General features: G+C 37.4%; 1 protein-coding gene across 3 annotated transcripts in view; it reads right to left on the bottom strand.

The window, feature by feature from the left end:
• The window catches only part of Znf711 (zinc finger protein 711), a 34629-nt gene extending 18466 nt beyond the window's left edge, over window positions 1-16163 (bottom strand). The window contains exons 1-4 of one of the 3 annotated variants that reach the window (XM_052171471.1): window positions 15822-16163; window positions 13937-14054; window positions 12356-12460; window positions 174-719 (exon numbers count right to left, since the gene is read on the bottom strand). In XM_052171471.1, the coding sequence (XP_052027431.1) occupies window positions 174-719; window positions 12356-12434 (625 nt within the window). In that variant the 5' untranslated portion in view covers window positions 12435-12460; window positions 13937-14054; window positions 15822-16163. The remainder of the gene's footprint in view (window positions 1-173; window positions 720-12355; window positions 12461-13936; window positions 14055-15821) is intronic. The other 2 variants (XM_052171470.1, XM_052171473.1) reach the window with 2 other exon arrangements.
• Window positions 16164-22251: the final 6088 nt, after the last annotated feature.

Here is a 22251-nt window from a genome sequence, read left to right as displayed (position 1 = left end):
TCAATTTCAGAGTATATTAAAAATAAGGGTAAATCCCAAAAGCATCTCAACACAACTGCTTTGAAATTATTTTCAAAATGATTTTTTCTATTCTATTGAATCTTTGATCCCAGAATACCTTTCCATATTATAGAAACCAATATCTCAAGCAATTGATTTTGTGTTTCACTTACAGGATATCATTAAGTAGTCTTCAGAAGTGCTCTTGACATCATCATCGTCATCATCATCTTCAGTTTTTATGGTAACAGTAGAACCAGGTACACCACCAGCTGCTTGAATCACAGTTTCTGTATCTGAATTAGTTACAAGAACTTCTTCTGATACCATTGTGGGAGAGTCAACACCTGAAACACAATCTTGGACCACATGCCCCAAATGTCCATCAGGACCAGAAACAAGATCAGCCACAAAAACCTGCTCAGGTACCCTAACGGTTTCTGTAATAAGCTCAGAAGTCAAGATATGATCCCCATCATCTTCCTCCAAATCTTCTTCAATGGCAACATCAGCTTCAAGTACAGCTTCAGGAACAATCACCCCTTCTGTTACTACATCGGTCTCTGTAATAATATCGGGCCCATGGACAACTTCAGCTGCAAGGCCATGATCGAGAGTTATCCCATCCTCTGTGACAACATCAGAAACTAATACAGCTTCAGGAACTGAAACTACAATATGGTCTCCATCGATATGTGCAGTACCAGCCATTCCAGCCACTACAATACAAACAATTATTCAAAAAAAGGTAAAGTTATTTTATTAATAAAATATTATGTTGAATATGTGCTTGCATAAAATATTTTAAATATGTACTAGATGTATTGATTAAACATTTAAAAGCATTGTTGATAACTGTACTAAAAAGAGTCATCACTAGTTTGGAATTGGGTTAGAGGTCAGTGTAAAGAAACCAAAAATTCTAAATAAAGATGTTAAAAGAAATTTGTCCTTTAAAAGCAAAAAAGTCAAAATGAGAAATCACCACACTCTAATTAAAATAACTAAAATAAAAACCAAGCTTGAAAAGATAAAGTATGTCTTGTATATGTTAGGGAAATGTTAACAGCTATTTAGAAATAATTTTTGACAGTTTCTGACAAAACTAAACATTCATTTTCTATACAAACCAACAATTGCAAATAAGGCATTTCTCCCTAGAAAATGTAAAACATGCTTACAAAAAAACTACACTTAAATATTCCTAATAGTTTATAATAGCTGTTATTCATAATAGTAGAAAATAAACAAATATTTTATCCAAATATCCATCCATCAGCAAATAAATGTTTGGATAAATCAACACTGCCACATCCTTTCCACAGAATTTATTACTCAGTAATAAATAAGTAACATGATACAACCAACAACCAGGAAAAATATCTCTGAAATTTATCTTGACTTGGACCTACTACTCAAAATGAAGAAAATAAATGACAGGTGTGGGCCTATCCCTAAAAAAAATTACTTAAATCACCACTTCAAAGGCCAGGGGAACACTAAATAGAGGTTGGAGAGTAAGATGTACGTCAGATCCAAAGCTAGGGTGACCGGTTACAAATAGCATTACCTAGACTATTGTAATCCCTAACTCTCATAACCTGTATTGGACACACACAAGACCAGACATGTCAACAAGTCAAAGAAGAAAGAATCACTCTTGAGGCTCTATCCTCTACCTCTAAACTAGTGACTAGGTATAAAAGATGGAAGAGAGGGAAATCACTGTCTTTAGCTGTATAACTTCTCCTCAGATTACCAGACTCCAAAGGATAGCTGTAAACTCCATCACACAGATGGCTCTGGATAACCTTGATGGGCCACAATGCGAAATAAAAAGACTTAATATGAGAAATTTGTTGCAAGGAAGAGTGAACAGGGGTGATAAGAAGTAAGAGGTGAGAACAGTCAGAATGAAAATGATGCATATGTGAAATGATATAAAAGAGTAAGATACAAACAAAAAATTGATGCACAAATAAATGGCTATCTTACCAAAAGCAATCAACAGGTTCAATGAAATACCCATTAAAATTCCAACATAGTTGTTCAAAGACAAGGAAAACTTTATATGGAAAACAAACAAACAGAATCTAGGATAGCCAAAATGATTCTCAACAATAAAAGATCTTCTGGGGAAATCACAATTCCTGATCTCAAGCTGTACTACAGAACAATAGTGATAAAGACCACATGATATTGGAATAGAGAAAGACAGCTTGATCAATGGAATAGAATCAAAGACCCAAACATAAATCCACATACCTATGGACACTTGATCTTTGACAAAGATGACAAAAACATACAGTGGAAAAAAGAAAGCATCTTCAACAAATGATACTGGTCTAATTGGTGGTCTTTATGTAGAAAATGAAAATAGATCCATATATCTTGCCTTGCAAAAAGCTCAAGTCCAAGTGGATCAAAGACTTCAGCATAAAACCAGATACAGTGTGAATCTAATTGAAAAGAAAGTGGAAAGAACCTCGAACTCATTGGCACAGGGGGAAATTTCCTGAACAAAACACCAATGCCTCAGGTTCTGAGATCAACAATTGATAAATGGGACCTCATGAAACTGAAAAGCTTCTGTAAGGCAAAAACCAGGCAATAGGACAAATTGACAACCTACAGATTGGGAAAAATTCTTCACTAACCCTACATCTGATACATAAAGAACTCAAGAAGTTAAACTCCAAAAACCCAAATAACCCAATTTAAAAAAATAGAGTACAAAGCTAAACAGAGAATTCACAACAGAATAATCTCCAATGGCTGAGAAGCACTTAATGAAGTAAGTGTTCAAACTCCTTAGTCATCAGGGAAATGCAAATCAAAATGATCTTGAGATTCCATATTATGCCCATCAGAATAGTTAAGATCAAAAACTAGTAAGGAGCCTTGTGGGACAGGTGCCTGGCAATGCGTGTCAATGGACTTAGCAACTGAGTACACCTCAATTAAAGGAGGTGTGCCAGTGTGGAGGAATGCTAGGCCAGGGAGGCAGAAGCAGGAGTGGGTAGGAGTGGGTTGGGGAGCATCCTCATAGAAGCAGGTGAAGTGGGGATGAAATGAGGGGGTTTTCAGAGGCAATACCAGGAAATCAGATAACATTTGAAATGCCAATTAAAAAAATAAAATAAAAATAATAAAAAATACAAAATGCTAGAGGGGAAACCAGGAAGGGGATCACATTTGAAATGTAAATAAATAAAATAACCAATAAAAATGCAAAATGCTCACATAAAAAAAAACTCTAGTGACAGTACATGCTGGCAAGGATGTGGACAAAGAGGAACACTCCTCCATTGCTGGTGGGATTGCAAAATAGTACAACTCTGGAAATCAATATGGAGGTTCCTCAGAAAACTGGAAATAGTTTTACCTGAAGAACCTGCTATATTGCTCCTGGGCATATACCCAAAAGACTCTCCACCACACAAGTACATGTGCTTGACTGTGTTCAAAGCAGCCTTATTTGTAATAGCCAAAAGCTAGAAACAACCCAGATGTTCCTCAAATGAAGAATGGATACAGAAAATGTGGTTCATTTACGCAGTGGAATACTATTCAGCTATTAAAAACAAGGACATCATGAACTTTTCAGGCAAATGGATGGAATTAGAAAATATACTGAAAGAGGTAACCCAGACCCAAAGGACATGGACTGATAAGTGGGTAGTACCCAAAAAGTACACAATACCTAGGATATAACCCACAGACCATAAAAAGTTTAACAAGCAGCAAGGCCCAAGTGAGGGTGCTTAAATCCTACTTAGAAGGGGCACTTCTTGCTGGTCAAAGGAAAAATACAAGAAGAACTCTCAATCCAGAACATCTATGCTCCAAATGCAAGGGCACCCTCTTTCATAAAAGAAACTTTATCAAAGCTCAAAGCACACATTGCACCTAACACAATAATTGTGGGTGACTTCAACACTGCAATTTCCTCAATGGACCGATCAGGAAAACAGAAACTAAACAGGGACACAATGAAACTAATTGAAGCTTTGGACCAATTAGATTTAACAGATATATATATAGAACATTCTATCCTAAAGCAAAAGAATATACCTTTTTCTCAGCACCTCATGGTACCTTCTCCAAAATCGACCATATAATTGGTCACAAGACAGACCTCAACAAATATAAGAAGATCGAACTAATCCCATGCCTCCTATCAGATCACTATGGAGTAAAAGTGGTCTTCAATAGCAACAAAAACAACAGAAAACCCACATACACGTGGAAACTGAACAATATTCTACTCAATGATACCATGGTCAAGGCAGAAATAAGGAAAGAAATTAAAGACTTTTTAGAACACAATGAAAATGAAGACACAACATACCCAAATCTATGGGACACAATGAAAGCAGTGCTAAGAGGAAAACTCATAGCCCTGAGTGCCTCCAAAAAGAAAATGGAGAGAGCATACATTACCAGCTTAATGACACACCTGAAAGCCCTGGAACAAAAAGAAGCTATTTCACCCAGGAGGAGTAGAAGGCAGGAAATCATCAAACTCAGGGCCGAAATCAATCAAGTAGAAACAAAGAGAACCATACAAAGAATTAACGAATCCAGGAGCTGGTTCTTTGAGAAAATCAACAAGATAGATAAACCCTTAGCCAGACTGACCAAAGGGCACAGAGAAAGTATCCAGATTAACAAACTTAGAAATGAAAAGGGAGATATAACAACGGAAACTGAGGAAATCCAAAAAATCATCAGATCCTACTACAAGAGCCTGTACTCAACACAACTGGAGAATCTGGAGGAAATGGACAATTTCCTTGACAGATACCAAATACCAAAATTAAATCAGGACCAACTAGACCATCTAAACAGTCCCATAATGCCTAAAGAAATAGAAGGAGTCATAGAAAGTCTTCCAACCAAAAAAAGCACAGGACCAGATGGTTTCAGTGCAGAATTATATCAGACCTTCATAGAAGACCTAACACCAATACTCTTCAAACTATTCCACAAAATAGAAACAGAAGGAACCCTACCCAATTCCTTCTACGAAGCCACAATTACGCTGATACCAAAACCACACAAAGATCCAACAAAGAAAGAGAACTTCAGACCAATTTCCCTTATGAACATCGATGCAAAAATACTCAATAAAATTCTTGCCAACCGAATCCAGGAACACATCAAAACGATCATCCACCATGATCAAGTAGGCTTTATCCCGGGAATGCAGGGTTGGTTCAATATACGGAAATCCATCAATGCAATCCACTACATAAACAAACTCAAAGAAAAAAACCACATGGGCATTTCATTGGATGCTGAAAAAGCATTTGACAAAATTCAGCATCCTTTCATGCTTAAAGTCTTGGAGAGAACAGGAATTCAAGGCCCATACCTAAACATAGTAAAAGCAATATACAGCAAACCGGTAGCCAGCATCAAACTAAATGGAGAGAAACTTGAAGCAATCCCACTGAAATCAGGGACTAGACAGGGCTGCCCCCTTTCTCCTTATCTTTTCAATATTGTACTTGAGGTACTAGCTCGGGCAATTCGACAACATAAGGAGGTCAAAGGGATACAAATTGGAAAGGAATAAGTCAAACTATCATTATTTGCAGATGACATGATAGTATACCTAAGTGACCAAAAAAACTCCACTAGAGAAATCCTACAGCTGATAAACAACTCAGTTCTTCATAAAGTTAGAAAGAGCAATTATCAAATTCATCTGGAATAACAAAAAACCCACGATAGCTAAAACTATTCTCAGCAACAAAAGAAAGTCTGGGGGAATCAGTATCCCTGACCTCAAGCAATACTACAGAGCAATAGTGTTAAAAACTGCATGGTATTGGCACAGTGACAGGCAAGAGGATCAATGGAACAGGATTGAAGATCCAGAAATGAACCCACACACCTCAGGCTGGCTTCAAAGCAGCTATGTAGTCAAGGTTGACCTTGAATTCATGGTTGACCTGACTTTGCCTCGGGAGTTCTGGAATTACAGGCACATGCCAACACATCCAGCTTCCCTTTCAGCTATTCTAAATCTTTTTCAACATTCTTAAATTTTTGTTGAAATCCTAAATTACATCAATAGAACATAACAATAGACATGGCAAAATGGACACAAGGAGCTACAGGCTAACTAAGGTATATTCAGAGTGGGAGAGAAATATTCCTCCTCAGAGAAGTGCACACCAATTGCTTATCCAGTACCAAACAGTCAGCCCTGAAAATATATATAACAAGTAATGTTACAGAGATGTAGCAGGTTATATTTAGGAATATACATGCATGAAAAATATTTAGAAATATACATCAATGAAAAAAGAGGTCATGAATTTGAAAGAAAGCAAGGAAGGATGTAGGACAGGGTTTGGAGAGAGGAAAGGGAAGACAGAAATAATGCAATTATATTATAATCTCAAAAAAATAAAAGTAAAGAAATCATAAATCTACAAAACTGATAGACAAAGAATATGTATCATGGGCGGGGGGTGGTGCAGAGGGAGGGAGGGACCCAGATGGAGGAGGAAAGAGAAAGGGGAAAGGGGGGACATGATCAGGTAGGTATTTGGGGGAGACAAGAGTGAAGCTCTGAGGGCCAAGAATGAATGGAAACAGGAAACTTCAGGAGGTGTGGGAGAGGGGGACCCCTCTAAAAAGTACCAAAAACCTGGGAGGTGAGAGACTCACAGGACTCAAAGGGAGAGACCTTAGATAAAATGCCTTACAGTAGGGAGAGGGAACTTGTAGAGTTCACCTCCAGCAGAAAGACAGGGCACCAGGAGAAGGGAAGGGAGTTGCCATCCCACAGTCAAAAACTCTGACCCAGAATTGTTTCTGTCTAAAAGAACTGCAGGGACAAAAATGGAGAAGAGCCTGAGGAAAGTGGTTCAGTGACAGGCCCAAATTGGGATCCATCCCAATGGAAGGCTCCAAAGCCCGACACTATTACTGATGCTATGATGTCCTTGCAGATAGGAGCCTAGCATGGCTGCCCTCAGAGAGGTCCAAAAAGAAGTTAACTGAGACAGAAGCAGAAATTTCCACCTAACCAATGAAATGAAGTCTGGGACCTCTGTGGTTGAATCGGGGAAAAGCTGGAAGAAGCTGAGGAGGAAGGCAACCCTGTAGGAGGACCAGTAGTCTCAACTAACCCGGACCCCTGAGATCTCTCAGACACTGAGCCACTAACCAGGCAGCAAACACCAGCTGATATGAGGCCCCTGACACATATATACAGTAGATTGCTGCCGGGTCTGGCCTTGAAGATGCACCTAATCCTCAAGAGACTTGAAGCCCCAGGGAGTAGGGAGGCCTGGTAGGGTGGGGTGGGATTGAGTGGGGACATTCCTCTGGAGAAATGGGAGGGGGAGTGGCTTAAGGAACTGGCTGAGAGTGGAATGGTAGGGGGATAATGACTGGACTGTAATAAAGATTAAAGAAAACTTTTGAAAGAAGTACTCTTTGTCATTTAGTACTCCAGAAAATTAAGAGATAAGCACAGAGTAGGGTTTCAAATCTTGCATTTATCCAGACTGAAAATGATAGCTTTAGCAAAGAAAATTAAATATTAAGTTTATTAAATTCCTAATAACGGTATTCTCTATATGTAGGTGCTAAGATTATTATTTCATAATTTTTCCCAAATCAATGGTTTGGTAATCAAGAAATCCCAATTATTTCAGGGTATAGTTGGAGATTAGTTTGATTTCTGATTAAATAGTGGGGACAGACAGAAGGATAGAATAATGCCAGTGTTGCCTTATGCTAGATTAACTTGGAGCAGCTGAATCTAAGAAAATAAAAGGAACTATTCCAAGTTCACCTAGGCTAGAATAGGTCAAAATCAATCAAACCTAAATCAAATGAATCATAAATACTATTTTATACCCTGAGTATATGTCTTAATGCTGAACCAAATCATCTTAAAGAACCTAGACCAAGAACTAATAACTACAACAGAATATTGTCAAATTACTCAGATTAGAAAAAAATCCATAATTTTGATTATCAGTTAACCTGTTATACTTTATTAAATTCCAGAACAAATTCAGCTATATATGAGCTGTAATTCCTTTAAAATGTTATTTATCCAGAAACAAGAATAATACTTATTATGCACTAATAATGATTAAGCAACCTTATCCTATGTATGTGAGGGAGTATATATATACATTTACATATAATCTCACTTAATCCTCAAAGTAAGTATGAGTGTTTTCTCCATTTTACATATGAAGAAAACATATTTTCCTTTAAAAATGTATTTATTATTGTTGCATATATAAAATTGGGGGAGAACCCCAGAGAACTTTTTGGAGTTTGTTGTCTCCTTTAACCTTCATGTGAATTCCAGGAATTGAAGTCAGGTTGTTGTTAGGCAAGTACTTCACCTGCTAAACCATCTCGCTAGCCCCCAGAAACTATATTTTAGAGAAGTTAGCTGTATTCATTCTTTGACTCGGAGTTGTAGGGTTTTTTTCCTTCTTCTTCTTCTACTCACCTAGGAGCATAAAGTTTCGTTTCTTACCCTAGATAAGTTTTAAAAGAGAGACTTATAAAATTAAACAAATAGAGCATTACTATAGTAATATTTTGAGAAGAATTTAAAAAAACCTATCACTTAAAAACTTATTTAAATATTATTTTAAAATTTATTAAGCAGCACTTAATGGCATAAAGAATTTATCTTCTTAGTTAAAAAATTACAAATCTTAATCAATCATCTTCCGAATGTGAACCAATGAGATAAACATAGTAAGAAATACTAAATCCTGACTTGAAGTAATTTCCATTTTATGAGAATTATTTGTTCAAATATTATCTGGCACCCCACTAGAACTGTCTTTCTTAATACTGTTCTCCTGGACCACTATCTAAGGCCATTTTGCTACTTAAGTTTCAAAGCAACACTGACCTTTGCAACACTAAAATCTCAACTATAAAAGTCAATGCCACTGACAATAAGTATATTCACTGTACTCAAACATCTGCAAAAATATTATTTAAGACATAATATTGCAAAATTTTAAATCTCAACCATCCTTTAAAATAAATTGATCTAATACCCTCTAAATTAGTTCTTCTAATTTTCTATACAATATTAATTCCATAGTATCAATTGAGAACCTTACAGAATTTGGAGACTTTATGACACAGTCTATTTACATGGCTGTGTATACAAACTTCTATATTTTATAACTTCAAAGATTTAAAAAAATATTTACTAATTCATTTTGCACTGATTTATATACCTCAATTTAAGAAATCACAAAAATGTATCCTAAAAGAATTTATCATTTCAAAAACACAACTAAGTAGTTCAGTCATGAATAGGCATTTAACAACAACAAAACAGTACCTGTCTACTTTTTGTTGACATAAATTTATTTACTCCATTATTTCACTTTAAAAGAAGACTTCAAATAACTATGACAATGCCAACCAAAATTAGAAGTAGTTCTCAAACTTTCCCATCTTCTACTTCCTTTCTTAAACAACAGTGGATATACAAAATGAATTTTCCATAACGTATTATATATATATATATATATATATAAATTTATAGATATTACATAGCTATATAATACATTATATAGCTAAATCACTTGTAAATATATGAAAATGACACCCAAGCTTATGTTTATCTTATTGTTTCAAGTATGACTTGGCATACTGACACATGCCTCAAAGGGAATAAGCCTTGAATCGACATCTTCAAGTCAAACACAAATTTGATCTAAAACAGAGAAGTATTTCAACAACCCAAATATCTACCAACAAGGTAGTAAATAAAATATGATTATAAACACATGAAAATGTGTTAAAGTAAAAGATGCTATGCACAAAAGGCCATATATTACATGATTATACTTATAAGAATTGTTTAGAATAGGTGAATCTATAAACTGAATCACTGGTTGTTAAATATTGGTTGACAAAAGAAAAGATAGGTAATAACTAATAATAAATATGAGACATTATTTTATATATTTTTGAAATTATGATTTTATGATAAGAAATAATTTCCTAAAATATACCTGCATAATTCTCAGATTGTACCAAAATCTGGAATTATCATCTTTAAAATTAGGGTCTGGAGAGATGATTCAGTGGTTAAGAATGCCTGCTGCTCTTCCAGAGGAGCTGAGTTCATTACACCATCTACTTCAGGTGGATTTTTCTACCTCTAACTTTAGCTCCAAGGGATCTGACACCCTATATTCAGTCTTTCACATGTATCAGCATAAATGTGGTGTACACATACACACACACACACACACATACACACAGATAAATTAAAATAACTCCCTTGTTTTTATACAATTAATAAATTACTTGTTTAGGATATATATATTAAAATAATATATTTATCCTAAACAAGTAAACGGAAATAAAATATTACATAAAGGAAAACCTCAATGTATTGAGGGGATCACAAATTTAATATATAAAATAAAAACATTTACTATATTAAAATTCAAGTATCTGTCTATTCTAAAACCTAAGTAGAAACCCATCAACTCTCCAGCCAAGGATTTTAAGAACAAAAAAGAATAATGTCATAATCCTCTAAAATTCTTTCTGTCACCCTTTTCCATTACTGTGATTTAAACATGACAGAAGACTTTAAAGGATTAATTTTAGCTCCTAGTTTCAGAGACTCCAGCCTGTTTCCACTGCCTTGTGCCTGATGTGCGAGGCTCAATGCCACGGCAGGGAACATGTGGAACAGCAAAGCAGCTAAGCTCATGGAGCAAGGGAAGTAGAAGGAAACTATGCCTGTGGTAGCAGGCATTCTCCATTCTTCCTATTTTATGGCATGTCCTAAGGTCTCTTGTTGGATGGTGATGCTCATGTATAAGCTGGGTCTTTAGTCCCACTCAATCCTCCGTAAAAACACACTAACTGATATATACAAGCATATGCTTTGATAACCTCTAAAATCCTCTCAAACCTGTCATGTCACCAACAAAGATTAATTATCACAATCTTGTACTTATTTTTACCCACCCCGTCATTCTAAATCATTCATAAACAACAAAACCCATTGATCTTTTAGGAGAATAAATCCATAACTCCTTCATATATCACCTTAAAAATCATCTCAATCCTTACTAAATTCAACCTTAGAGGTACCCAACTGTATTAATCTGACAAATGTTAAATAATCATAGAAGACGACCTTAAATGTTAGCTCAACCTCCTCATTACAAACGTTGATTAGTAATATAGCCAATAACATCCCTGTCAAGACTAGAATACAGTTTCTCTAATTCGTATTACTGTGAACCTTAAAATAGTGAAGCAAATGGCATATTACACCACGCTGAGAATAGTAGCAGCATTTTCTTGACTGAGCAAAGTATTACTAGTTCTAGTCCTCCATCACTGATTTCAGCTTCACCAACTCCACATCATCCTATGGGTCCTGTGTCCTTCTTACACCAATTTATCATTTCTATTTTCATTTATTCCTATCTCACCTTCAATTCTTAATATCCCATTCCTGCCTCTTTTAATTTGGATAACTCTATCTCCTGTAAAACTCAGACCAAGCTTCCTAAACTTTAGATGTTTTTGTTAACTATTAATGTAGTCTTAATATATTTATCAAAATGATTAGTCTCTTAAAGCTACTAAAATAAGCATAAAAGTAAGCAATCTTTTGTTAGGGTGAAAAAAGAAAAAGGTGGGCTGGAGAAATTGCTCAGTCTTTAAGAGTACTTGCTCTTAGAAGACTGAATTCAGTTCTAAGCACCCATGTCAGACAATTCACAGCAATCTTAACTCTGGAGCCAGGAGATCCAATGCCTGCTTATGGACTGTCTGGGTAGCTACACAAGTGTGACACAGACAGACAGACAGACACACACACACACACACACATACACACAAATAAGTCTTTTATAAAAGATGTGTATTCTATTGGTAATAACCTTGAGGAAATGATATTTGAACATGATTGCCAAGTATATGATTTATTTTACCTCTTTATAATCATCTTAAATTTTTGTATTGACAGAACACTTCCCTTTTTTGCTTTGTGAACAATGTAACTTAATATGATTTAACATTTTCTATATCTGAAAACTAATGTATACTATCACACGATACAATTAAGCACTTATGCATAGTTTTTCATTTCTACTAAAATACTACTTTTATATTCAAAGTCTTTATTTTAACCTTTTCAAAAAGTATATAATGTTAAATAGGTTGTTTATATATGCCTTTAAGAAAACAAGCTGTACAATTTTATTTTCCAAGTTAAAAAGTTCATCGTAATTATAATTCCTTGGTTTACTTTTAATATGCTATTACTTTACAATAATTAAGTACAACAAAGAAAATGCTTTACCAAAATCCTGCATAATCATGGTATGAGCCATTCTAGCATCTGAAGTGTGCAGTCCAAGACTTCCACCACCTGAATCCATCCTTAGCAAATCTCACTCACAAGTATCTGTAAAACAAATGGTTTGAAAAAGGGTTTAAATACATTTATTTCGAGTTAGTTGTTTTGAGAAAAATACAATAGAAAATATGCCTTTCATCCAGGTATGCAAAGCTCATTACAAGAAAAAAAAAAAAGAAAATTTCAAAACTGCTTAAATGCTTTATGTGAGAACCATATGTAAAAGGGGCAGGTGGAAGTAAAGCCAAGATAACAGAAAATGAGGCACAGCTATGGTAATGAGCCACAGGAGTATGACTAAAAACAAGCAAAAGAACAAAACTGCAAGGCTGAGGTCCAGTTAAAATATACTTAATAAATAAAAAGATGACAACACATTAATAGTTGTGATATGTATACATTACTAGAGGACTCTGGTGTCTAGTATTAGTGAATTTCATCCAGTAGCTCTCATCCATTTCTTCCAGAACCAGATCAGCCCTGCAGCAGAGCTCTGCAGATACTGTATTCACCTCTGGTTCCTGGGGTTCTACTTATAATGCAAAATGTTCTTTCTATTCACAAGTTTCCCCAGAGTTCTTTGAACCAGTAAGGACTTCTGGCCTCACTCTACTACATTCGTCTCTCAGTTTTGAGGACTCATGAAACGTGACTGCTTCCTAAATATGGTAAAGATAAGATCAATCACATACAAATATTTAGAATTGTACACTGTTATTTTCAGTAATGTTACTAAAATAATGCTATTCTCATGGAAATTTTAAATAGCTGAACCCCTTTCATTTCCTGTATTAAGGCAACCAAGCAATATGCAACAGACAGCCAGAGGATGTCACTCAATATATTACTTATAATTGCATATCACATGTGCATTTCCCTAGCAACAAAAGATTCTAACCAAACAATAGAAAATGTGTGTATTTTTAAAGGCATTTATCTTATTGTTACTCAGAAGTGTTTGTTATATTGACCCATATCACACAAAGGTATGTCCTTAATGAAAATTTTAGAACAATGACACACAAACAAAAATAAGTTATTAAGCACAAAGGTCTGGCTAAGCTTTTACCCCCTGCTGTAAAGCAACAGCTACCCAACAGGCAGAAGGAATCTTGGAGTTCTTTTTATTAAACATTTGAACTGTATACTTTGGGCACAAAAATATGCTATATAAGTGTATAATTATGTCTAAGTACCAAAAATAATTAGATAAACTGTGTGAGAGCAAAATTATTAGAGGGGGCTTCTTAGCTGTACTGTGCCTTTCTTTCAAATTAGTATGCTTTCTGACTTGTCATCCAAGATGAGGACAAAAGGCCAAGGGAGTTCTCCGTAAACTACCTATATATCCATATATTTTAATAAAATACCATAAGGCTTTATTTTGACACTTAAAACTATGTGGACTACAATTTTATCATTTGCTCTCTTTATCAGATAACTAATACCACAATCATAAATGTCACTCTGTAGTTTAACTTTTTACGCAATTACTGAAAAAAGAATAAGTAATTTGTTAATCACCTTTTATAAGTGGATTGAAGAAACTGAAGATTTTCTTATGGATTGTAAAGTAAATTTTGCAAAATTTCTTATTCTTTTCCTCCAAAACAATGCATTTTCTTTGGAAAATGGTCTTTACCTTCATAGAAATAGAAATTAGATACTTCAAGACATTTTTAACCAAATCTCTTACACAATTTAAGAATGTTTTTCTTTACTCTTCAACTTGTAAGGTGAGGTTTCAAAAAGCTCATATGCTCAATTCTCTGTTTATCTAAAAAACAGCCAAACGGATGTCACCAGACATCCCCCAAAATAACTACAATACAAAAATATTGTTACATTTAGCCTTCAACTGCTTGACTAAGCCCAAATCTTCTTTAAGTTGGGTTTTTAGAGACATCTAATTTTGGAAAGTAAAGAACAAACAAGAGCAAGGTTTATCTTTGCCAAATCCACACAGAAAAATCTGTCCTAGCACTCAATGAAGTGTAAAGATTACAACATACAAGGCAAGTATGGGAAGTACCACACTGTTCCAATAGCAAAGAAATAAAGTGGAATACTTTTTTACATATAGCAAGTTTCAATAAGATCAATAATAAATAATGTAAGGGAACAGCAGTATGGTATTTAATAACCATCAGATAGCTAAGCTTCTCGCCTTCTCATGAGTACCACAGACGCTTATCGAACCGAACCGAGATAAACCAAGCAAGTACACTTCAAGTAAACACCCTTCTATCAATGCACGGGAAGCAGAAAGCACAAAAATCAAATTTTAGTCTCCCGTGTCTCCTCTAAACAGCTCGTTGGGGAGCGAGCTTCTTCATGCTGTCAACTGGGCGAGGGATAGAAGAGAAATGATGGTAAGGCGGCTGGGCAAGAGAATAGGAAAGTAGTATTTGCGGAGATAGACAAAGGAGCCCTGGCAAGTAGCAATATTGCAGCTTTGGACGCTGCACTCTTCCCGCAGAAGTCTCCCTTTCCCACAACCGTGCCAAGTTTCAATCATTTCCAGCAGAACGCACACACGTGCCATCTCCACTGTCGCCCAGCCGACTGATGTTCCAGGGAACAAGAACAAGAGAGCCAGCGAGCGGGCAAGCCGGCGAGCCAGCGAGTGTTCACAGCGGAGCGCGGAGACCCAGCCTAGGAGGCGTCCCCCGCGGCGCCCACCCCGCTCACCCGCGGCGCAGCGGTCACCGGCGCTGCCCCCGCCCCGCGCCGCCCAGCCCGCTCACCGCCCCTCGCTCCGGCTGCCCCGCCGTACGTGGGAGCCGGCCACCAAGCAAAATGGTGGTGATCGGGCTTAGGCGACTGTTGCCGCACACGGCACCCCCCCACACACAGCCCGGCTCTGAGGACTCGGGAGCCCCGCTGCCTCCCGTGCCGGGGTTCCCGGGCCACTTTCGCGGCAGAGGCTGCTAGCCCTCGGGCGTGCCGGAGGCTCCCGTCAACCGCCGCCCCACCGCGCGCGAGCGGCTGCAACGACGTGGGGCGCGGGCGACAGGAATATGGAGGGGGTGGGGGCTGGGGGGTCGCCGACAGAAAATGCCATGGGGACGCTGCACTCTCCACCGTTTTGTTTTCCGCCATTTTCCTGTCACCCTAAACCACCGACGGCCACGACGACGGCTCTAGCTTCCCCGGGGGGTTCGGAGCTAGGGAGGAGGGGGCGGACCTAGGAGCAGACCCTCACTTCCCAACCTTTTCCCGGCCGCCGATGGCGGAGGAGGAGGAAGCCGAGGCTCGGGAGGCAGAGGTGAAGCTCGGGGACTAGACGCCACTTCCATTGTTCCCTTCGCCCTCTCGGAGACGCTGGGTGGAAGCCTCTCCCCTCACAGAAACACGCTGAGCGTGGCAGCGCCGCCGCTCCCGAGTTTCTCCTCGGGAGTCTCCTTACCTGTCACCACTGCTGCGGGGCCGCCACCACCACCGCCTTCCCCGCCGCCAGTCACTCGGAGGCCGCGCTCTCAACTGCCACGGGGGGCGGCAGCCGTGGACCTGGAAGGTCCGGGCGTCCGGGATTCCGAGGTTCCGCAGCCCGAGCCAATCACGAGCTACTCTGCGTCTGAGAGGCGCGCCGCCTCGTCCTGCTTTATATCGCTCCTACATGCTGAGGTTGCATTACGTCACGCTACCCTTGCTGCAGGGTAGGGGGCCAAAGGGGGGAGCGCGCGCACGCGCGCGCCACGCCGACCGTGGAGCCCGCGCTGGGTTCGTGCTCGGAGACCCCGCGGACTCGCAGTCAAGGCTATGCCGCCGGTGGAGTCCAAGTGCGCAAGCTCCGATCTTGGGACGTCCCTGAGGAGTTGCCGTGGGAAGATTTTGTTTTCCAGATTTCCCAAATGGGATGAAGAGAAAGAGGGAAAAGCGGAATGACCACTCGCTGAACCTCTAGTAGACATTATATGTCATTTAAAACTCTCTCTCTCTCTCTCTCTCTCTCTCTCTCTCTCTCTCTCTCTCTCTCTCTCTCTCTCTCTCTCTCTCTCTTTCTCTCTCTCCTCTAATACATATTACATTTGAAACTCTATCCTATCGCTGTGTGTCTGTCTCCATGCACAACCCACCCTGGAGACCACAGAGATATTGCCAGATCACAGATATGATTTGCAGGTTCCCCCATTCACCTCTTCATTACTCTTATAATGGAGATAATTTGCTGAAGAAAGTTTTAAAATGGAGAATAAAAAAGTAGACAGGGGAAATAAAGAAAATGAACACTAAATACCTCATAAATATGATGCTTTTAGCTTTTGTCTGCATAAAGTAAAAAAGTGAAAATTTGGGCAATATGCAAGAAAAAATGATGAAATGTGACAGAAAGGGAGGAATGACCAAGGTTGTAATTTTAACTTGTCTTATGTTCTGAGAATTCAGCCTTATTATATGACCACTCTATACCACTATTTAAACAGGGATGAGGGAAAGGTAACTCATAATTGTTGAGTAAATAATTTTTGAAAAGATGATTTTGTTCTAGATAATTGTGATCGTTTGGTGAGTTATCTAGAACTACATACCCCTAGAGAGTTTTTAGATGTCTAGAAAGATGACACTCTTAAGTGCTATCTGACCAGGAGGCTGGAGGAGAAGGAGAAGGAAAAGGAGGAAGAGGAGAAGGAAGAAGAGGGAGACAAAGAGAAGAAGAAGAAGAAAATAGCATTTGTCCATGTCCAGATTTGACTTATGGGCCATGGTTTGCTCATCTGTTTACCCGTCTTTACACATCTGTTTTCTTTCCTAGATGAAGAAAGGTATTTTTATGAGTGTACACAATGGCATATTTCTATATTTAATACTTCGCCAAATACTGCTTAATGGTCTTTTCCTGTGACAATTCAAACTGAACATTTAGAAGAAACTTGGAAAGGGAGTGGGGTTTTCTGTGTGTGTGTGTGTGTGTGTGTGTGTGTGTATGAATCATGTGAATATCAGCACTCTGATATATACTTTTGAAAAACTTCAAATTCATCTTTGCTCTTCTTTCCTTAAACATCTGGCCAATCAAAATGTCACGAAAATTCTACCCCCTTAACATCTGTAGAACTCACCAAACTTCCCCCATTTCAAACATCATCCTTTGTTCCAATTCACATCCCATCTCCTTTGCATTACTATGACACTATGCTAAGCAATCCTTTTGTGTCTGTTTAGTCATGACATCCCAGAATTTCAAGCCAGAAAAAAAATGTACAGAATTGAGTCTCCATACTCCATTCTTACTTGATGCTCTCAGCAAGTGAAACCATTGTAATGTTCTTCTGATATTTTTCTCTTTCATATAACCCAGTTTAATGAAATAAAAAACTAAATCTAATCAAATCAAAAGATACTCATTTAAAGGTGGAAAGCGACTACCACATGGGATAAAGAAGCATGAAGCAGAGATTTTTGTGATGTCTTCAAAAATAGTAAATGTTGCTTATATGTTGATAGTTTAGTGCCTCTACACAATCATACTAGCTCCAATAATATAACTAGAACCAATAATATAATCAGGTTCTATAAATTCTGTAATCTATAGGATACTTTGCTTTGTAGATTGTCCAATTCACTCCCACTGATTTCTTCAAAAACCTCAACTAATAGTGAATTGCTACGGTACATTTAGAAATCAAATATTTCTGTCTCTTTTTTTCCTAAATGATTCTGCAGTCACAGTTTGTCATCAGCTATACTCCCTTTAAACTGAATCTCGTGTATGAACTGTATTCCTCTTCTTTCTTTCACTGTAACCTAGGCAACTCCCACAGAATAATACAAAATGAATGAACATAAGCAAATTCTGGGTCACCTAGAACACTTTACAAATAACTAATGTCATGCACTGCCAACATTCATATTTATATTTCTATTTACAAAAACATGTTGACACTAGATAATACTGTTTTAATTGTTCTGGGATGATTTGAAACAAGAGTCAGAATTCATTTGTAAATTATATGGTACTACCCAGTGTGCTGTGCATAATAAAATATCTTGGTACTTAGAATGATGGGTGGAGTGAGTCATCTCATGCACACAATAGGGCAAGCCACATCCAATATGCCACTGCAGTCATATTCATGTATGAACTACAATTTAGTTTCATCAAAAATATAATGTGATATTAAATTAATGCTGTTAGTTCAATAAAATTTTTTGTTTGTTTTTTGAATTGCATATACACAAAAACCCCAAAGAATTTATTTCTATATTGCTCTAGTCTTATTCATGTTAAACTGACATTTGAATAAACCTAAATTAACACTGAATAATACCACTCTCCTATAATTTGGAATGAAACTATAAATTATACATAAAAGTTAAAACCTATCCTCCACAAATGGTACCAGGAAACCTTGGGGGAAATAGCTAACTCCAGGTTGCAGATAGGAAATGAATAAGAAGAGGTTTTGTCATGGTGTTATAATAAAGGCGAAACTTTCAAAGACTAATATGTCCGTGCCAAAAGTACACAAAAGCTACCAAACATAATAATATGTGTGAATGATGGAAACATATGAAATACAAAATTTTCTAAATTTAATCTACATCTTAAATGAGATCTCCTACTCCCAAACATAAACTTCAGTGGAAGCTATTTTTCTTGTATCCAAAGAACACCAACTTACATACTCTGAAAATAAACAATTAAGGGAAACTAAATCAACCATTTATTTTACTTTTACAATAGAAATTATTTCAACACAACAAAATATCCCTAGTACGATCAAAGAAGTTATCTTTTCTTGCAAGAAAACAATAAACATAGACAAATCAACATTTTTAAATTTTCAAATGTAGCAACTGACCAAAGCAACATCGCCAGTGGATGAACTAGAGAAAGGTTTAACAGAATGAGTCAGAGATAGAATATGCCCAACTCTGAAGAAAACATCACAGAAAAGAAAGGAGACTTAAGAGAGCAGTGCAGAGGAGAGAGAGAGAGAGAGAGAGAGAGAGAGAGAGAGAGAGAGAGAGAGAGAGAGAGAGAGAGAGAGAGAGAGAGAAAGGGAGGGAGGGGGAGAGGGAGGGAGGGAGGGAGAGAGAAGAAGGTAGAGGGAGAAAGACAGACAGAGACAGACAAGTAGACAGAGACAGAGACAGAGACAGAGAGACAGAGAGAGGAGGCAGTTTTGCTGGAACAGTTTTACAAGAATGAGCAAAAGAATGAGAAGGACCCAGAAGATTAAAACAAATTGCCAGGTTAGTTGGAGATCAGGCAGATCAGTCTGAAGCCAAGAGAAGCTAGTTTGAATAAGTCAGTTTGAAGAGGAGGTTTAAGCTAAAACATCCAGTTTTCTCTTAACTACATCTAACATTCTTAGCCATGAATGGGATATCTCCACAAACCTCTGCCTTCAAGGCTCAGGAAACCCAGTCAAGGAGGAAGCAGAAAGAATTTAAGAGTCTGAGGGCATGGAGGACATCAAAGAAACAAAACCCTCTAAATTAATATGATAAAGTGTAAAGGGTCCTTATCAACTTACAAAGACTGAAACATCATGCACAGAGCCTGTCTGTGCCTGTCTGTACCTGTCTGCACCAAGTCCTGGATATTATGACTTCAAGTTTAGTTTTGTTGATTTTGTTGTTTTGTATAGAAAGGAAGATGGAAGGGGAGGAATATAATCCAGATTCCATGTGACTTTAAATAGTCACAGGTAGCTATGATCGTCATAAAAAGGATAAAATAATTGGGATAATTTGTCTAATCTAAGTGGGAAGCTTGTATCATTATCAATTGGCTCTGAAATTATTGTGTGGGCATCTTGTGAATTGAGAATTTCACAAGTTGTGATTAATTATAAGCTTCAGGAGTTTTGACTTACTGGGTTAAGGGGATTTGTGACAACTAGCCACGGGTATAAATGGCTAAGAATGAACTGGCTCTGAGACCAGCTCACCTGAGCTGGGAAGATGTCTATTGGTCACTGCTGGGGCTAGCCTAGAGGCCTAGACAGGGAAACCACCCTGGGGGCTGAGAATAGCTGGATGTAGCACAAGAACTTGCTACCCATTTTTAAATATTCCCGTTAACAGTTTTGGGTTTTTGTTTTGTTTGCTGTTTGTTTGTTTTGTAATTGGATTTCTGATTGTACAAATGAGTTGGTCTCTGATTCTTCTGCCATCCCTTGGGCTTTTTCTTTCTTTCTGTTGGTTTGTCTTGTCCAAGTCTGATGTTATTCTTATGATTTTATTTTATTATATTTTGTTTTGTTGTATTTTACTATTATCTCTTAGGAGCCTATTATTTTCTAATAAAAGAAGAATAGGAGTATATCCAGATGGCAGGAGAGATAGGGAAGAACTTGGTGGAGTAGGAGGAAAAAAAACCTAATCAGCGTATATTATGTGGAAAAAGAAACAATTTTCAATAAAAGGAGAAAAAATAACAAAAAAAAGTAGACTTCATTTTATTTTGGTTGTGAAAGCAATAGTCAATATACACTCAACTATGACTTGTGCTGGCTTGTACTGAACCTTTACTTCCAGAGTTACAATAATTACACAATGACTTCTTCATTTCTATAGTTAAGAATATATTCTTTCCCTATAGGTCTGAGTACATATTTCTCAACATTTATGGTGAAAATATAATGTTAATGCAGTGACAAATCTAATTATATCTGTTAATCTAACACTTTGGGCATTGAAATACTAGCTTGCTATAGGTAGCAAGGGAAATACTCAATATCAATAATGAGTTCATCAGTGAATAGTACTGTTCCTACAAGGAGCCCTGGGACACAATAGTAATTTAATACATACTAAAATACATTGTAAAAATGCAGTTTTACAGTGGTAATATGCATGAGTTACAGCTTATTATACACACAGAGAGAAAAAAGTATGTGAAAGAGGGACACACACACACACACACATTCACTAAACTATTAAAGTGTGGAATTCCAATGAGAAATCTTAATACATTTGCCAGCTCTGTGTTTGAAAAGTTAGTATGTTTTTGTCAACTGTGACCTTTCTGAAATAGAAAACAATTTTGTGGAATGTGGGCTTCTGGCATAGAAGTTCTGTCTTTCATTTTAGAGACAAATGAACCTTTTTCTGTTTAGCCTAGTAAAATTATCAGAACTACAGATTTTCAAGAACTTTTTGAAAGGATAAAACATTCTGGTTGCATTACAAATACTTAATGCTCTACATTTTCTCATCTGCTTTCTCAATGGATTTGAAGCCTGCTTACTCCATGGGGGAAAATTAAGCCTGTTCTGTAAACCTACTCAAAAACATGGGGAAGTCACAGACTCATGGAAAGGTAAGAATCTATTACTACTGCTTAACTGAATGGATATGTGGTCAAAATGGCTTCTAATATGTATGTTTACATATAGAAATTATTACTGATCTCAGCATTGGTCAGAGAGAGCTGTGATTAATGCAGAGACCTATAAATTATCAATCTGCTAGTCATAGGGGACTGTTGTTGAGTGTCTACAGCTAAACAATACATCTATATAACCCCTTAAAAGACTCAAATGAGTTCCACAATGAGGAAGCAGAAAGAATATAAGAGCCTAAGGATGCAGAGTGTTTGATATAAAATGCTGTCTTTTTTGTGACAGGACCATTGCAATACTGGACACAAAGTAGCTGTGGCTACCTGATCAAGTCTTACACAAAACGGAGCCTTCACCATCCCTCATGGACAGACAGGGGCTCTTGTTATTTCACCTTAATTGAATATGCTTGTAGTTAATGGCTGCTGGGGAGGGGGAATCTTTTTTTTTTTTTTCAGTGTGTAGCCTGGTAAGTTGCTCAAGATCCAGTAAGTTACCTACCGCCAATTCTCAGGAAAGCAACTCTAATTAAACTCAGTGAGT

Source organism: Apodemus sylvaticus, chromosome X (assembly GCF_947179515.1).
Source record: "Apodemus sylvaticus chromosome X, mApoSyl1.1, whole genome shotgun sequence".
Lineage (NCBI taxonomy): Eukaryota > Metazoa > Chordata > Mammalia > Rodentia > Muridae > Apodemus > Apodemus sylvaticus.
The sequence above is the reverse complement of the archived record's forward strand: the minus strand, read 5'-3'. Positions and strand labels throughout refer to the sequence as shown.